General features: G+C 36.1%; 1 protein-coding gene across 1 annotated transcript in view; it reads left to right on the forward strand.

Moving 5' to 3' along the window:
- Positions 1-264: 264 nt before the first annotated feature.
- The window catches only part of LOC135077260 (uncharacterized), a 33,522-nt gene continuing 14,662 nt past the window's right edge, over positions 265-19,124 (forward strand). Inside the window, exon 1 of the mRNA XM_063971796.1 lies at positions 265-366. Coding sequence (XP_063827866.1) covers positions 277-366 — 90 coding nt within the window. The 5' untranslated portion in view covers positions 265-276. The remainder of the gene's footprint in view (positions 367-19,124) is intronic.

The raw sequence follows: 19,124 nt of genomic DNA on the forward strand, positions 1-19,124 counted from the left end.
CCGCGTTCCTCGGATCTCGAGTCAGCCAGTCCAATCAAGGGATTGGACTGGCTAGCCGAACGGTGAAGGCACCGTTCGGCTATCGTAGCTATAACGGTTGCAGAGAGGCAGCGGCGCGAGGCGGTGGAGCTGCGGCGCTGCCTGGACTACGTGTCGCAGCACGCGCACGTGCTGGAGTCGGTGCTGCGCGGCGGCGGCGGCGGCGGCGGCGGCGGCGGCGAGGGCGTGCCGCTCAGCGCCGCGCTGGTGCGCCAGGCCGCCGCGCTGCAGCGCTGCATGGCGCAGTGCGTAGCCAACGCCTCGCGCATCCGCCAGCTGCTGACGGCCACGCACCAGCCTCAAATGGATACTATGCTCGCCAAAATGGTGAGTGCTGTTGCACATTCAACATTCTAGGAAACCGTTGACGCGTTACTTCATTCATTCATTCGCATTCCTGGTGTGAAAAGATTGTGAATAAAATGTGATTTATTCATAGTTAATGTTAATGTCATACGACGGTAACGTTTCCTACCGCATAAGCTGTACGTGGAAACGGTGACTTTTATGTTCGTGGGAAAGCTTCACATTGAATATGAGTATGCATTGCCGATTAAATAATCTTGAACGTCCCCAACTATTGTGAGATAATTTTCTGTTACTTCCTATTGTTTTGGTGTACTGTGGCTATTATGTGTGTGTGTAGGTATAGGTATATACTCGTATATTATGACTTCCTGCGACTAAAATAAACCCTTATTATCTATCAGCACTTAGCAATATTTATTTGCACAACCAAAAAACGGGACTGTTCCCACCTTCGTTCCCGCTCCTGTGTAGCCAGGATCTACAGCTTGACCGCCAATAAAACCCCAACCAGTGAAGGTCAAGTTTATCCCAGAGGATAGTTCAACGAAATTAATCAGAAGCCGAAGTTAAGGTTCGACTTCTCCACTGCAAAGCGAATTTGTAAACTTTTAGAGAAGATATGCACCACGGACACCAATATATCTCTTATCTCTTTCTCCTATCTATCAAAATTGTTAAATTTAAATTTTATCAGGATGTACATCTTAGTTTAAAAGTTATTACGTTTTCTTTACAATAAGTAACTAATTGGAAGAAAAAAAATCTATAAAAAATTTAAAAAATAATAATAATTTTTTGACCTCTTTTTTGTCGATAAAAATAGGTCACACTGTAGAATGTTTTCAACATCACGAAACTTCTCCAATACGTCGTCTAGTTATCTTTAAGTATTCGATGTTCACCAATTACCTATGTACAGTCGCGGAATGAAAAGGTTCGTCACCTTAGTGTCGGTTTTTGCTTGCACTAGGTACTGTAAGAGTCAAACCTGCCAACATAACCGTGCAAGAAACAGTGCTGCTAACATTTATATAAATATGACGTTTGCTAACGAATAAGGTTTTGCTTGTTTATTTTTCTATCCCATCAGTGCAATGTTACAAAATGTAGTTTTTTTATTTAATAGATAATGGCAGGTTGAACCAACAAGAAGGTTTTAGTTTATCAATCATAATAATCTTCTTGACAAGTTAAATCGTCAAACAACTTTGATCTGAATAATTTTGAACTTTACTGACGAACAGTTAAAGATTATTTTCTCTAACTCGAGATTTTTCTGTAACATAGTTTCAAAAGGTAATATGTGCTCGCGATTCGTTGAAGGAATCAATTTGAAAACTGACGAACCTTTTCATTCCGTGACTGTACTTGAAAGATTTGTGGTCCAGTAAAGTACGTTTTTTGAGCTTGGCATTTCGCAAACTGGCACCGACTCCGAGAATATCAATCATGGTCATATGGTTGTTCTAATTAAATAAATAACGTAATTTTTTTTCTACTTTATAGTGCGTACTTCTACTTTAAACTTTTTGGAGTAGTTTAATTTTTGAAGTCGGTGCAAAACTGAGGCGGGCCGTGTGTAATATTTTGATACAACTTGTAACAATCGAATCTGAATTAATGTTACATTATAGGCAAATGAAAATGATCGTCAAGTCATGAATTGTTACATTACAACAGGCGAATGCTCTAGGTGAAAAAGCGTATTTATGTTACACTTGAAATTAGTAATCTTCTTTCTGGCGCTTAATAAATTATGTAGTGACTTGACTATATTATTATGTACAAACCAGACACTGGAAGCACTAGTGTAAAGTGGTAATAATGACATTGCGTCGCGCTGATCACCAAACAGTGCGCGTGCGTGTAGACAGCGCCTGTAATCGGGTGTCGAGGGATTGAGTCGGTGGTGTGCCGGCGCGGACAGCACCGACCGGCGCGGCGCAGCCGATGACCGGGTTACGCCGAGCGCTGACCCTCATTACACTATCCGCTGATTACCGTGCTCCAGCGAGCTCGGGCCACGGCAGCGCATATCAGGGTCAATTTCCAAGTTTCACGATGACTCACTGAACTTGCGAATTTAGCTGCTACTGGCGGTCAAACCTATCAAACTGTCTCAACGAATCCATAACTTTGTTGACTGACTGAAATTCTGAATCGATGTCGCATTAAATTGACTAATTATGCATGCACACCGCAGTATTTTTTTAGAACAACGTCTCCGCTACGGAAGCAAAAAGTTATTTATTACTTGTTATAAGTTGTGTGAAAATTATTAATTGTATCTCTCCTATGGATAATCACGGCCCGTAGGCCGATCCTTTTGCAAGGCATCCTTTACAGCTAAACACAGCATCCGCTAAGTGTAAGGACTATTGCAAAGAGGTGGGAACTAAACCGGGTCTTTGGGTAGGAAATTGCTGGACTGGTTGCCGGGATATTGATGAGACTCCGGGACGCCTGCCACATCAAATTTCTCCTGGTTTTTCTTGTGTTCGGAAATAACTGAAAAAGAAGTGAAAAAAATCATGTTTATTTCTAATTAAATCCATTCTTACACCCTTAAAATGTATAAAACTTGTTTCTGTTTTCTACTTCTACTATTAGATAATTTTACTGGCTATCGCATGATATGAAATTTTTGCTTATTAGTGTTACCACGCTATCACTTGTTTTTGAAGGAAGAGGTGAAAACTGAAAATTAAAAACTTAAATTCACGTAATTTTGCGAGAAATGGGTCAAGCCCCAAATTTGAAGTATTTTCATCGATAAAATGGTCCATAGATTACGCCCTTAAAGTTTGATCACACTGTATGTATAGGCTATAATTTATGACGATGTGACAAAACTAAATTTCAATAAATAAATAAGTAAAAAGCGCCATCTATCGTCATTGGTTAAAATCTACAGCGCTGGACAAAACATTTTGACGTTCGTAAATTATTATTCATGCGGGGGAAGCCGTGAAACGCCATCTATGAACATCATTAGTAATTATCAGTCTAACGGATTAAATATAATTTCGATTTCATTACCCAGTCATCATCCGTGTGCGTTAATGTGGACAATGACAAACACTTAGTGAAAGAACTTAATAATCTGACGGAGAGGCCAGAGGGACGGAGGCGGATCACATTAAGACATTAAGGCCGGCAGGCTCAATTGGACGATGAGGGATAATTGGCGGCGGCCGTGTGATTTCATCGCCTGCGTCTCTCGTTCGTGGCGCACCTCTGATTAGCGCGACATCAATTACAGCGGCGCGGCGACGCATTGCACCTCCTTGACCCTTGACCACTGCCGAACCTATACCCAGACATGTAATTAACGGAGCTCAACGCGGGGAGCGGCTTCTAGATGGTAACGGACGACACACAGCGTGTTTTGAAACACGAAAATATTTACTTTTGTGGCAACTTATAATAAGTTACTCTTCATTTTATAAATATTCACTTAATAATATTAATAACTAGCAGCCACCCGCGACTTCGTACGCGTGGACCTTGTTTAATAAAAAAATAATGCACACGTTTTTTTTTTCATTTCTTTCATAATCCACTAATTACAATACTAAATTGAGTTGAAATGTCGCGTGACGTTACTTCTAAGTAAAAAATCTACATAGGCGTGACGTAACCTATTACTCTTTAAATGAATAACTTTCGAAAAATTAGTACCACCTACTTGAATCTCAGTGAAAAATAATATAAATGTTACGGTTAATGTGATAAATTGAAAATTATGAATAATCGCCGCTTATTATGAATAATTACCGACAGGAGAGGTAAAAGTGATAAAGCTCCCCAGTTTGTTAAAGACTAAAGAAAATGTGTCCGTAATATTTTATTTATTTTATTTTATTTTTTTTTTTTTTTTTTTTTAGGAATTACAAACCATTAATATACCATGTAATATAGAGCGAGGCAATTACAATTAAGGTACACCTTATAAACGCGGTGTAGCTCAACACCAAGAAGTAATTAATATAATGTTCAGACTTTTAATTATTAATTTTGTTCTGTTTTTTTTTTTTCATTTAATTTATCTTAATTTTAATTTGTGGTAATACACTTCTGTAATAGGTAGGTCTCTCGCATTCTACCCGCCGCGAGTAATAATAGTACTACCATAATCGTCATTGGTTTCGACTTTCGTTTATGCGAGTTATTTTAGTGTCCCTCGCCAGACTTGCTCGAAGTTCTAATAGTCGACTGAATGGGGTTTTGCGCTTTTTGTTGCATTTGACGGACGTTGTCGCTGGTAGAGTCGACGACCGCGGTGCGTGCCGCGCGTGGTCACGCGCCCGGCTGCGGCGGCGCGGCGGCCTGTGATGGATACCGATGCCCGCCGCCCCGGCCGCTACACCTGTCGATGCCCTCTTGCTGCTTCATATTTTTCTTCTTCAATTATTAAATTTGCTTTCGCAATTTAGTGAACGTTTTTTTGCATTGCAAACGTTGTGATAGGGATAGAAACATGCGATTTTTGGTTTAGAAAGGTAATACGATAAAGAATAACACAAAGTAATAAAAACCACCTGTTATGGGGGCATTATTTGGAGAAAAATATCAAATAACCAAAAATCACGAATTAAAATGCAGATTTTTCTCAAAATGTATCATTTTTTTATTATTTGTTGCCATTTTCTGAGTATTTTATGTATTTTTTAGTATCGCCTGTTTTTTAGCATTATTACTGTTTTTATTTTATTAGGATATACCTCTTAGTTTAAAAGTTATTACGTTTTCTTTACAAGAAGAAATTGGAAGAAAAAAAATCTATAAAAAATTAAAATCTCAAAAATTTTTTACCCTCTTTTTTGTCGATAAAAATGGGTCTAGTTTCACCTATTTTGAGCGAAAGTACCGAAGGCCTTAAGGCCTATTCAAACCTGATCGATATTCGCTGCCGCTGTGGGTAGAGGTACATACCGCGCGGGTTTCGCTCAGGTATTTAGTATCAAGTATCGCGGCTAGAGCGACCTGAGCAATATTCGCTGCCGCTGTGGGTAGAGGTACATACCACGCGGGTTTCGCTCAGGTATTTAGTATCAAGTACCGCGGCTAGAGCGTTTTCTCTGCCGCAGACGGTAGCGAATACCGCTTAGGTCTGAACAGTATTATTACCGCATACCCACTGGGTTTTCTCTGCCGCAGACGGTAGCGAATACCGCTTAGGTCTGAATAGGCCTTTGTCTTCCAGACATCCAAACTTTCGCATTTATAATATTAGTAGTATGGTGCGCACAAATAAGCCTTTATCCTTTAAAACGTAAGGTAAAATACAACGATTAAAAATAATTACAATAAAGTTATTATTGTTCTGTACTTAGAACTAATTAAAAATGGTTGGCACCTGTTTGCAATTTTAACCTGTATTGTATAGATCATAGATTTTTTTTAAATTTATCATTGTTTTTAATAATAATAATAAATAAATAAAAACCGGCCAAGTGCGTGTCGGACTCACGCACAAAGGGTTCCGTACTTCCGTACCATTGATTTATGAAATTAATTTTTTTTTTTAATTTAAGTTATTTGTATGAAAGATTACGCGGTAATAAGCGGTTTACGATTTACGAGGTATTAAAAAAAACTACTTACTAGATCTCGTTCAAAACAATTTTCGTTGGTAGTTTTTATAGTAATGTACAGTCACGGAATGAAAAGGTTCGTCAGTTTTCAAATTGATTCCTTCAACGAATCGCGAGCACATATTACCTTTTGAAACTATGTTACAGAATAATCTCGAGTTAGAGAAAATAATCTTTAACTGTTCGTCAGTAAAGTTCAAAATTATTCAGATCAAAGTTGTTTTACGATTTATCTTGTCAAGAAGATTAATATGATTGATAAACTAAAACCTTCTTGTTGGTTTAACCTGCCATTATTATTTCTATTAAATAAAAAACACTATTGTCAATTATTGGTCAATGTCATCATTGCATTGCACTGATGGGATAGAAAAATAAACAAGCAAAACCTTATTCGTTAGCAAACGTCATATTTATTTAAATGTTAGCAGCACTGTTTCTTGCACGGTTATGTTGGCAGGTTTGACTCTTACAGTACCTAGTGCAAGCGAAAACCGACACTAAGGTGACGAACCTTTTCATTCCGCGACTGTACATCATATGTTTTTTTTAGATTTTTCATTTTCTTATTTTAGAAGTTAGAGGGGGGGGACCAACTTTTTTCCACTTTGGAAGCGTCTGTCACGCAAACTATTCGGTTTAGAAAAAAAGTATTTTAGAAACCTCGATATCATTTTTGAAGACCTATCCATAGATAACCCACACGTATGTGTTTGACGAAAAAAAAATTTTTGAGTTTCAGTTCTAAGTATGGGGAGCCCCCAATATTTATTATTATTTTTTTTATTTTTGCATCAAAATCTTAATGCGGTTCACAGAATACATCTACTTACCAAGTTTTAACAGTATAGCTCTTATAGTTTCGGAAAAAAATGGTTGTGACATACGGACGGACAGACAGACAGACATGACGAATCTATAAGGGTTCCGTTTTTTGCCATTTGTCTACGGAACCCTAAAAACGTTTATTGCCAGTAAAACCAAATACATAAAGTCCTTATATCTAGCGGATACCGCACTAAGCAAAGCTTGTGTCGCGGTAACCTTTAAAAAAGTAACCTTTTTTTTTCGAGTAATTGTATTTTCAATAGGTTTTTGTTGAATCATACATAATTAATTATATCAACAGACTAGTGAAATGAAACACTCTTGTAGGTTGTTCTAACTTGTATTTCAGCACCACTGATTTACACAATTCCGACATTATGACGTCATCTTAATAGTACCTCTTGCTTTGAACGCTCAAATCGAACTGCCTGTCCAGCGGCATGCCAGCGATAAGGTAACATCCCCTTCCATGAGTGAAAGTCGACCGGTTCAAAACGACTTATCGACGGCATGCCCCGGAACTAGTCAAATGCAATACTTATTTCATAATTAGCTGTTTTTTAATTTTTAAAATACTAAAATGTATACAATAAAAATCTAAAATAATTAAATTAAATAATAAATATGAAATAATTGGATGTAATACACAATAAATTCTAAAATCATTCTAATGTCTGCAAAATGCCTAGGAAGTAATCAAATAAAGTATTTTAATTTAATAATGGGTTTTTGGGTTCTTCTAAAATACAATAAAAATACTAAAATTGTTGCGATAACTATTTAAAAGTAACCAATAATCGTATAAAATACAATATAAATTCTAAAATCATTACATTCGGCCATCCGACACCGTGATGCCTCCCGGCATTCACGTCTAATAAGGATTTATTCTAAAATCATTAATATTACTTTTCAAAACAATGTGGAGCATATATAGTAGAATGATAAACAATTCTATGACAACTTGTTAACAAGTGTTTTAACATTAATAATGCATTTTAGAAACTATATTCTTCATATTAAACCAGTAACAAATGTTATCTTGTAGGTAAGTACTTATACATTTTCACCTGATCTATATTATTCGTAATGACTTATTTTATAACCAATAACGGATATTTGCATGAAATTTAGATATTAATCGTTTTACTTTATAATTTTCTCAAAACTTCTCATATCGAATATATTGGAAACTTCTCTTTTTAAATCTAAATTTTTATTTCACATAAATACACGTCCATTAAATGTTAGTACATAATCAATTTAATTACAGTGTATCTTGCCATGACTGCCATGTGAAAGTTAGTAAGTTTATAAGAACATGTCAAAACGTTAATATTATATCCAATTATATCCATTTGTAACCGTAATCTGGCAAATAATGAATTACGGTCACGATTTATGATTACACTAAAGGTACTTTCGTCAGAATTATGTATTTCTAAGGCCTTAACATAATTTTCTTCTCTACAAATTTTCCAAGTTTTTGAAACCAATAGGTACAATTACAGTGTTCTTATATTATGTGTTTCTGAATGTCTGTGATGCTCAATTTCATCACGATTAGCGCAACATATTTGCCATCTAGCTGTACGTGGGACCACTAAAAATAATTTGGTATCAACCTTACTGTATCTGCTATTTGAAGAAATTATGATGTTTGGATGGGTTGTCGTCAGATTCTATGACTAAATTTTGGTATTTGGACTATTCGCGGAACTATTTTTTTTTTCTCTTTTTTTTTAACGTGGTTCTTAAGGCAGCATAACCGATAGAAACTTTTAAGTCCTAAAAGATAAATACACCTTTTTTTTAGCACACACACCACAGCTAGTGTCTCCAACTCATGGAAGTTGTCTTTCATCGACTAAAGTAAGTGACTGCTACAGAACATTAAAGACTTTTCTCTTTATCATCAAGATCTGACCTAAATATGATTTAAGAGTCCTGAATAATATTGATAAGCAGCTATGGATCAAGTTAGTCATCTATGGATTTCTGAACCCTTTTCCCTTTTGTAATGAGATAAGTGGTAGGTAATGGTGGTATTTGTACATTATTTTTCATCCTGACATCAAAGACTGCACGTGTACCTACGTCCTATCTCAGTCAGATTTATAGCAATACAATCGCGATAATTTCACAAAAGAGTATACAGCTTATCTAACTAACCAGAACGTGTCGGAACTAAGTCCGGGCTTAGTCATAATATCAGCTCTATCGAGAGTATCCATAGCTGAGGGGTCTTTTACAATTCGATTTACATGACATATTGGACATGCTCCAAAAAGCATTGAAGTAGCTATTAAAACATTTGCTTTAAGTGTTATTGGACTAGGCGACAAATTACTAAAAACGATTTCACCTTTGGCGTTGTGAATTATAAAAAGGCTCTTTTAAACACCCGGTATTTGGCCCCCAGTTTAATTTATATATTAATATTATAAATGCGAAAGTAACTCTGTATACTTTCTTTCACTCTTAAACCACTGAACCGATTTTGATGAAATTTGGCATAGAGATTGAGTCCCGGGGAAGGACATACAAAACAAACAACTGTGACAAACAAAATTCCACGCGGGCGAACCCTCGGCGGAAAGCTATTCGCATTATAAAATATTAGTTTATCTAAACATCCCCTGTATATTTTTTTTTATCACTTGATAATATAGAACCACCTAAGGCGGGAATCGAACCCACGGCCTTAAGCTCGCCAGGTGTCAAGTTATTCAAAAAATTTAAATCGAAAGGCAACTCTAAAAGCCAGAAACTATCCTCTGTAAAATTAGAAATAACTGGTATTCACCTGTGTCCGTCATCTTCGTGGCTCTCGAAAATATTCTGGCCAGGAATTTTATAGAATGTCAGTATTCCAAACCGTGAGAAATTGCAGTTACGTGAAGTTTTGACCAATAGACGTGTTGACACCACCAGTCAATTGACGTACTTTTAAAAACTGTTAAATCAAACTCCCATAGATTTTGTATGGCACGACAAGCAAGTGACGTCACTATTTTGTGAATTTAATCAAACTACTTTTCTTAATTACAATGCGATCAAAAACGGTAATTTACAGGTCATTTCATGGGGAATGGTGTCAAATCGTCTATTGTCAGTGAAGTCTGCTATGCATCATCAATCACTACCACTTCTATAACAGCGTCAATCTCATCAACATTTTTGTTTATGTTCGCTCTAAACACAGAGGTATGACTGATGATTGACCACAACTTTTACAATTGGAATTGATATTGAAATGATCCGCCAAACTATACTTAGTTTCAGCATCGGTTTTGCGTCAACAAGTGCACTCACTACCAACATTTAAAAGGAATTTTCATTTACCAAAACAGTCTCATATTTCTTTTTTCTGTCATTAAAATAATTACGTAAACTGTTCATCCTTTCAAGTAGTAGGATTCAAAATTTCCTCTAACAGACGTCCGTAGTTCTTAGCCAAGCCAATTAACTTTTGCAATGTCTAAGTTAAAGACAAAATTCTCTTATTTGCATTAGCTATTATAATAGCGCTCACAAAATTGTCATAAAAAATGTAAGACTACTAAAAGAAAAACTTTAAACTTCTGCTCTTATGGAACCTTGACGTTTCATATCTTTTGCTCTACCAAAAAATGAAAAGTGACCCTAACTTAACATAACCTGTCTATGAAACCTTGGTACAGGTATTAAGTTCTTTTTATAGTTACAAATTGCATGACTTTTTTTTATGACTTCTTACAGTAATAATAATATTGTGTTTATTTGAAGTCGCTAACTGATTTAGTTCTTTGAGAAAACTAAATTAGAAGAAAAACCTTACTTCACCTAGAAACAGGTCCTATCTAGGTCAGACTAATGTAATCAGAGGTCAGAATAATTCGAAATATATTTTAGAAGTGGAATTATAGATAGACAAGATATTGTACTTGGCAAAAGTACCTACCGAAAGTCCGAACCGATGACAATTTTAAAATAAACGAATCATTAATTAATTCACTTTACTTGTGTAAAAATATTTTCTTTCAAATGTATTTTTTAGCACATTTACTTTAACGTTCCTTTATACATTATAATCGAATAATTTATTATTTTAATTATTACTATTAAAGATTTACTACATAAGCTAATATTCCCATTTTACTGTAGGTATGCGTAATATTCAATAATGTGTGCGCAATAAAAAGACTACCAATGAAAAAAATACTTTTCTTCACTAGAGTCTATCAGAAATTTTACGAACCACATGTGGCACTGCTCTTTCAGTAGAGCTGGAAGAAGATGAGCTCCTTCGCGTATTTTTCTTCAACCTTGGCCCCATAGAAGACGATCGTGGTGGCGCCTTCTTACTGGACGACGACGACAACTTCTTCCGCTTAGCACGCTTATTTCATCGTCAGCTGACGGTATACGAGCTCCATCTTCAGTCGTCGTTGTACTCAACTGTGAAATAAAGTACTCGACGAAATAAACTGTGTCTGACCAGCATCAACTCAACATCATATGGAAGCTATGTTCATGTTATATTAAGCAAAAGTTTGATTCATTTCTTTTTCAAAAATCTAAATCTCAAAAATAAATCTAAAAAAATCTTTTGTTTGACAATTAATATTATGCTCCCTGAGCAAAGTGTAGTAAAATACCATTGTGACATGTTTCTATTATACTTATGCATCACAAATAAAGATTTTGTATTTATATTTCTATTTTATTCAGTGCGACCTACACACACAACTCATGTGACAACTGGACGGCTTCCTTGTTATGTCAGCAATAGAAGGCTTTTTATTCTAGAGACATCCTAAACAATGGGGCCCTTAAGGCGCATCTAGCCTGGTAAACTGGAGGCACGTCTAGCCTCGTCATACTAAGTCATAGTCATAGTCCAAGGCACGTCTAGCCTAATAAACTGGAGGCGTGTCTAGCCTCGTTATATTTAGTCATATTCAAAAGCGCATCTAGCCTGATAAACTAGAGGAATGTCTAGCCTCGTTATGCTAAGTCATAGTCATGGTCATAGTCATAGTTATAGTCAAAGTCAAAGTCAAAAGTCAAAATATCTTCATTCGTTTAGACTAATTAATAGTACTTACAAATGGTCGAATATTTTGTTCTTAAGGAACCTCTACATGTCTCATACTTAGTCATAGTCAATGGCGCATCTAGTCTGATAAACTGGAGGCACGTCTAGCCTCGTTTTACTAAGTCATAGTCCAAGGCGCATCTAGCCTAATAAACTGGAGGCGCATCGAGCCTCGATATACTAAGTCAGTCACAGTCATGGTCATAGTCATAGTCTAAGGCGCATCTAGTCTAAGGCGCATCTAGCCTAATAAACTGGAGGCGCGTCTAGCCTCGATATACTAAGTCAGTCACAGTCATGGTCATGGTCATAGTCATGGTCATAGTCATAGTCATAGTCTAAGGCGCATCTAGCCTAATAAACTGGAGGCGCGTCCAGTCTCTCATACTTAGTCATAGTCAATGGCGCATCTAGCCTGATAAACTGGAGGCACGTCTAGCCTCGTTATACTAAGTCATAGTCATAGTCTAAGGTGCATCCAGCTTAATAAACTGGAGGCGCGTCTAGCATCGTTATACTAAGTCTTAGTCATGGTCATAGTCATGGTCATAGTCATAGTCTTAGTCATAGTCTAAGGCGCATCTAGCCTGATAAACTGAAGGCGCGTCTAGCCTTGTTTTAAAAATAACTATTTCATGCATTAAACGAAATATTCATACGTTTTTCTACTTGAACTTTTAAAATCAATTACTTTTTAACCAAATAAATAAAAACGTACCTTATGAGCTGTAGATCACGTACCACTTCTGAGTTGAAATGAAACACTCTTGTAGGTTGTTCTAACTTGTATTTCAGCACCACTGATTTACACAATTCCGACATTATGACGTCATCTTAATAGTACCTCTTGCTTTGAACGCTCAAATCGAACTGCCTGTCCAGCGGCATGCCAGCGATAAGGTAACTTCCCCTTCCATGAGTGAAAGTCGACCGGTTCAAAACGACTTATCGACGGCATGCCCCGGAACTAGTCAAATGCAATACTTATTTCATAATTAGCTGTTTTTTAATTTTTAAAATACTAAAATGTATACAATAAAAATCTAAAATAATTAAATTAAATAATAAATATGAAATAATTGGATGTAATACACAATAAATTCTAAAATCATTCTAATGTCTGCAAAATGCCTAGGAAGTAATCAAATAAAGTATTTTATCAAAAAAAAAATCAAAAAAATAAAGTATTTTAATTTAATAATGGGTTTTTGGGTTCTTCTAAAATACAATAAAAATACTAAAATTGTTGCGATAACTATTTAAAAGTAACCAATAATCGTATAAAATACAATATAAATTCTAAAATCATTACACTAGTAGGTTATGAAATACAGTTTTAAACATGAAGATTGGGTACCTTGTACAGTTTTTTCGTCCACAAGCACAAAGGCCACACATTGTTCAACATTGCAGAATACAGTGTGTCCGGGCATGTAGTGATCAAACTTTAAGGGCGTAATCTATGGACAATTTTATCGATGAAAATACTTCAAATTTGGGGCTTGACCCATTTCTCGAAAAATTACATCGATTTAAGTTTTTAATTTTTAGTTTACACCTCTTCTTTAAAAAACAAGTGAAAGCGTGGGTAGCTTAACATAAATAGGCAAATGTTTTATATCATGCGATAGCCAATAAAATTATCTATTAGTAGAAGAAGAAAACAGACACAAGTTTCATACATTTTATGGGAGTAAGAATGGATTTAATTAGAAAAATACATTACTTTTTTCACTTCTTTTTCAGTTATTTTCCAACACAAGAAAAACCAGGTCGTTAAGGTATGTTTTATTTGCATTGTATTTTTAGTATTTGAGCTATTCTACAAAACGAATGTAAATTTATTAGTCTACGTCTATTAGTTTCGACATAATTGTTGAACAAAGATACCCCTTCCCAGCGGTTTCCATAGTAATCGGAATAGGCTGAGTGATTCTTTCAGGCAGTGCATTTTCGCATGTCGCGTGCGCTATGGAAACCGCTGGGAAGAGCTATCTTTGTTCAACAATTACGTCGAAACTAATAGACGTAGACTAATAAATTTACATTCGTTTTGTAGAATAGCTCAAATACTAATAATACAATGCAAATAAAACATACCTTAACGACCTGGTTTTTCTTGTGTTGGAAAATAACTGAAAAAGAAGTGAAAAAAGTAATGTATTTTTCAAATTAAATCCATTCTTACTCCCATAAAATGTATGAAATTTGTATCTGTTTTCTTCTCCTACTAATAGATAATTTTATTGGCTATCGCATGATATAAAATATTTGCTTAATAATGTTAAGCTATTCACGCTTTCACTTGTTTTTAAGGGAAGAGGTGAAAACTAGAAATTAAAAACTTAAATCGATGTAATTTTTCGAGAAATGGGCCAGGCCCCAAATTTGAAGTATTTTCATCGATAAAATTGTCCATAGATTACGCCTTTAAAGTTTGATCACTACATGCCCGGACACACTGTATAACGGAAAATGTGTAACAATGCCTAGTACACGAGCGCAGACAATGGCACGTAAAAAGTACTTTGATCAGGATTTTGCATAGGTATAAATGGAAATTTACTTTCTAATAATGATGGATTAAGCATGGTGCAGGGACGGCGCGGGCTGCGCGTGAGAGTGAAAGCGCGTAGGGGCTGCGCCCGCCCGCGCTGTCTGCACACCGATGTATTCCAACTCACTACAAAAATTATGATGATAATCCACTTGATTTTCTATTCTATTATAATGTGCCTCATAAAGCAATACATATACTGCTCCAATAACAGTCGATATATTATCATCGGCGTTGTCCTCAAAACCACAGTAGATAAATATACTGTGTCAAAACTGAGCGATGAGAAGTGTGTCGGCGATATCGCTCGCGATCGTCACTGATTTGTTGTACCTTATGACACGTATTGATTTTGCTTAAATGTGTGACTCGATGCGCTGTCTGCTGCTGCTGCGACGCGGACGCGTGAGTTAATGTTTGCGTTCCACTTCCAACCAAATAGACTAAGAGCTAGTCTAATTATTGCCCTAATATTTTATATAAAAATCAGCTTTTATGGTATAACGTAATCCTAACTTTTACGGTGGCTTTTTCTGTATATTCAATAGACTGTAATTCTACTTACGTTATAGCATAAAATCTGATTTTTATGTATAATGTTTGGGTAATGGTTAGAAGTTGTTTCCACATCAGCCAGATAGATTTGACAGTTCCAACTCCTTGCCAGACAGTTTTTTTAGGATAGCTGCCAAAGCCACGATGACCCAAACTTCATGATTCACCAACATTCTATCCTACATTGGGAGCATACGCTGACAAACTTTCAGCTTTTATAAAATGACGTAGGTCTGGCGTTCACTAGCTCTTAGTCTAAAATAATGTATGTGTTAATTAACGAAGCAGGTAATGAGATGTTTATATTATTAGTGAAAAGGCGCTGGATGCAGGCCGCCACCGACCGGCCATTGTGGAAATCATTGGGGGAGGAGGTCTACGTCCACTGCTGACGTCCTGTGGCTGAAATGATGATGATGATGATGATGATCATATTATTATCTATCCGGTTCAGATCATATTTGATTCTTTTTGGGTTCTCGCCTCGCTTTCTCATAGGCCAAGGACCTGCTAAAACTGTATTAGAAAGTTAAGTTTTGCTGTGATAGGTATAGTGAATCTTATTTACACTAAGAGTTAGCTGTTAAATAGACTATTCAATTTAGTTGCTAAATTTTAGCAACAAGTCTCGAATAATGTAGTCAGGCGCGTATATAGCGGGGGGCCGGGGTGGCTGAAGCGAGATGTCGTGTTCTTGAAAGAGCGAGGCATAATTCCAGGCTGTGACTGGATTACCTAAATCAAAAACATAAAAAATGTGCGCGGGGATGAGCCACTTGTCAAATTTGGACTTTCGTACCTACAATATAAAAAGTATTTTTGCATTAAGCTTATTATTTCGAAACTCGGGAAGTGAGAGTAGAGTGCTGAAGCCTCAAGGTTACAATGTTTTCACTCGTTATGATCATATTACGCGCTGTCATCATCATTATCTTACCATCTCACTATAATGCGCCTTACTTTAATGGACTACCGTCACCTCGCCGATTTAAAATCACATTGGTAATATAACTTATGATAAATATAAAGTTTTCTCTAGGAAAATATTATTTATACAGGGTGTTTTCCGGAAGGTTAGACAAACTTCGTGGGTGTATAGGTAAGATCATTTTAAAAATACAAGTTCGCCCATTTTACCCTAACACCCTGTATAATCAATCCTTATCCAAATCAGTCCATCAACTGTCAAAATTTAAATATGATTTTGGTTAAAATATCTACGGTTTTAGAAGTTTTTACTTAAAGTGATGCCTCGCGAATATTTATCGTTTTTAAAAAACCTGTAATCCTACTTTTCTTTTAACTTTTGTTTTTTTTTTTCTTATACGTCATAGTTGACTAATAAATAAAGTGTTTTACTAAAGCCGAAACATATGTGGAAACAATATTCTCGATAGAAAAAAAATATCCTTCTATTACCTACTCTTTTCTTTCGTTTTACTCGTATAAGCAGATAGGCTAATATTTAAATCCCAAATTTTGTGTATTGGTAAGGTAATAACCGATTCTAAATATTGTTAAAATTATTATATTTAAGTAGTATAGCCCGACCAGGAACATAAAAACCCTCGCCATGTTGCGGAAAACTAATGGTACTAATTTCTTTTAATGGCAACAGTAACTGAAAACTTCATTGACATGCCATCTTGCATGTCAGTCTATTGCTGTCAAAGTGTAAACAAACTTTATTTTAAATGTGCGCAATTGATTTTGTGAATTAAATTGCTAAAATCTTTTTATAGTCGTGAAAGAAAAGTGGTTCACAATGTGTTAAAGTATTTGTCGAAGAGAAATACTAAGGGTTCGGACAATATTTTCATTGAATAATGTTTCCGACAAAGGTTGTCAAATTGACTGACATGTTTATCGTATAGTACAGTCCACTATGAAAATTAGATGTGGTTTGTTTCAACCACCTATTTTAAAAATTTTTGTCACTTTCGTGTTGAATTTTATGGAATTGGGAATAATGAAGTACCGAGTTTGAAGCGTTCATGAGCAGACATTGCAGTTGAATATTGAAGTTCTGTATTTGATTATTGATGAATAATAAAATAAATCCTACCAGCTCGATTGATGGTTTCATTTAATTTATTTAAACCAGGTTACCTATAATAATATTTTTTCGTTAATTTATGAAAATATCAAATTAGCCCGTAATGCTGAATCCTGATACATAAAGTTAGCCTATTAATTTAACACAGGTACGACTGTACTCAGTGTTGCACTATCAAATGCAATTGACGCGCCTCTATGCCAGGGTTTTTATGTTCCTGGTCAGGCTATATTTGGTTTTTCAATAACTAAATAATTTCCAACTTGTCGCTTACGTTTTTTATTACACAGCGCATTTGCGATTTGTTGTCCTTTTCCTCACACGGAAAAGTTGTTGTTGATATTTCACAAAAACAAATTGAAATTTGGCAGATATGGGACACATTTGGAGAGATATTATTATGTAGCAACCCGACCTAAATCTTTTACGTTTTCGGCTAAAAAAATCAATTTTCGGTCGGACACTTAATCAGGCTTACGAATAGGTGAGTAACATAATATCGGCTAATATCGGCCGTTTGGTGTAGGTAGTAGGTAGTGGTTCATTTCTTTGACAGGTCTGAGTGTTACTATGTACCTATGTTAAGTATGTATTTAAAAAGTATATAATTAGTATATCCGTTAAGCTAGCACTCATTTTTCTTCTTAACGTGTCGACAACAAATCTACACAGTATCAGCTCAAAACTCCGCCACAAGAGTGGCGTTGTCAGCAGCACTCATCACAAATCCTCATGCAGTTGTACCCATTTTAACACAAGCATATTAGTTGCTTATTTATTAGAAAATAGTGGTGATATAATTACACAATGTAGATTATTTTGAAGTTGTTTACTTCCGGTCAAGGCAAGTGTAAGGTAATCAAATTAATAGTAGAAGTTTATGGGATGTCTCAATTACCCCGGGAGGTCACGGCTCGGAAGCCCGCGCGGTCATAGCTATATTTATTCGTGCTATCAGAGACGGGCGCTAGGGCAGGGTCCGCGCGGCCTGGCGGGCTCGCGCGCGTGCAGCGACCCGCGCCGTGGCCGTGACCATCATCTCTATAAATAAGCGCGCGTGCTACAACCGACCGTACGCAATACGCATCACCACATCGCACGCGCCTCTGATCCCGTGCTGTCTAGACTGTCGTGTCGTGAACACTCGGTGCGGTCGGGGACCATAAGCTTAAGATACCATTGACCTATTGATCATTGATCGATGCTTGGAGCCAAAACTACTAGCACAGAGAGTTTTCTTCGCGAAAATATTTAAACTCAATTTTGTCAACAATTTGGTGTAATTTAGCCTGTCTCAAGAGTCAAGTACTGTTTCGTTTACATACATACCTTCGCAGCTTCGTCAGTAATCAGTAGGTGCCGAAGCGATAGGACTGACTTCTACAAGAAGTTACTGTGTCACTCACCATCTAGCGCACCACACGAGTATCTTTTCTTCTGTCCATACTGTGGTGTCTTAAATAAAACACTGATATATGTTCACTGTGTAAGCTAGTGCAAGCACTGACGTCCGTCCCGTGTGGCGGCCCGACTACGACTGACTCCCCAGTGGGGAGTCAGTCGTAGTCGGGAGGGATAGAGACATGCAATTTTTGGTTTTACAAAGGTAATACGATAGAGAATAATACAAAAGAATAAAAACCACCTGTTATAGGGGCATTTTTTGGAGTAATTTATCAAATAACCAAAAAAACACGAATTTTTAAGCAGATTTTTTTCAAAAAGTATCACTTTTTATTATTTGTTGGCCTTTTTTGTATATTTTATGTATTTTTTTAGTATCGCCTGTTATTTAGCATTATTACTGTTTTTATTTTATCAGGATATACCGCTTAGTTTAAAAGTTATTACGTTTTCTTTACAATACGTAATTGGAAGAAAAAAAATTCCATAAAAAAATAAAAAAAAATCTCAAAAAAATTTTGACCTCTTTTTTGTCGATAAAAATAGGTCTAGTTTCATCTATTTTCATATGTACACTTTAACGTGACTCACACTGTATTATAATTAATACTACTACTAAATTAAGGTACATTGGTTTGTAATAACTAGTAAGTAGGTACTTTCTATAAGCTTGCAAATTATACACAAATATTTTGCTTA

Source organism: Ostrinia nubilalis, chromosome 13, assembly GCF_963855985.1.
Source record: "Ostrinia nubilalis chromosome 13, ilOstNubi1.1, whole genome shotgun sequence".
NCBI classification, from domain to species: Eukaryota; Metazoa; Arthropoda; class Insecta; order Lepidoptera; family Crambidae; genus Ostrinia; species Ostrinia nubilalis.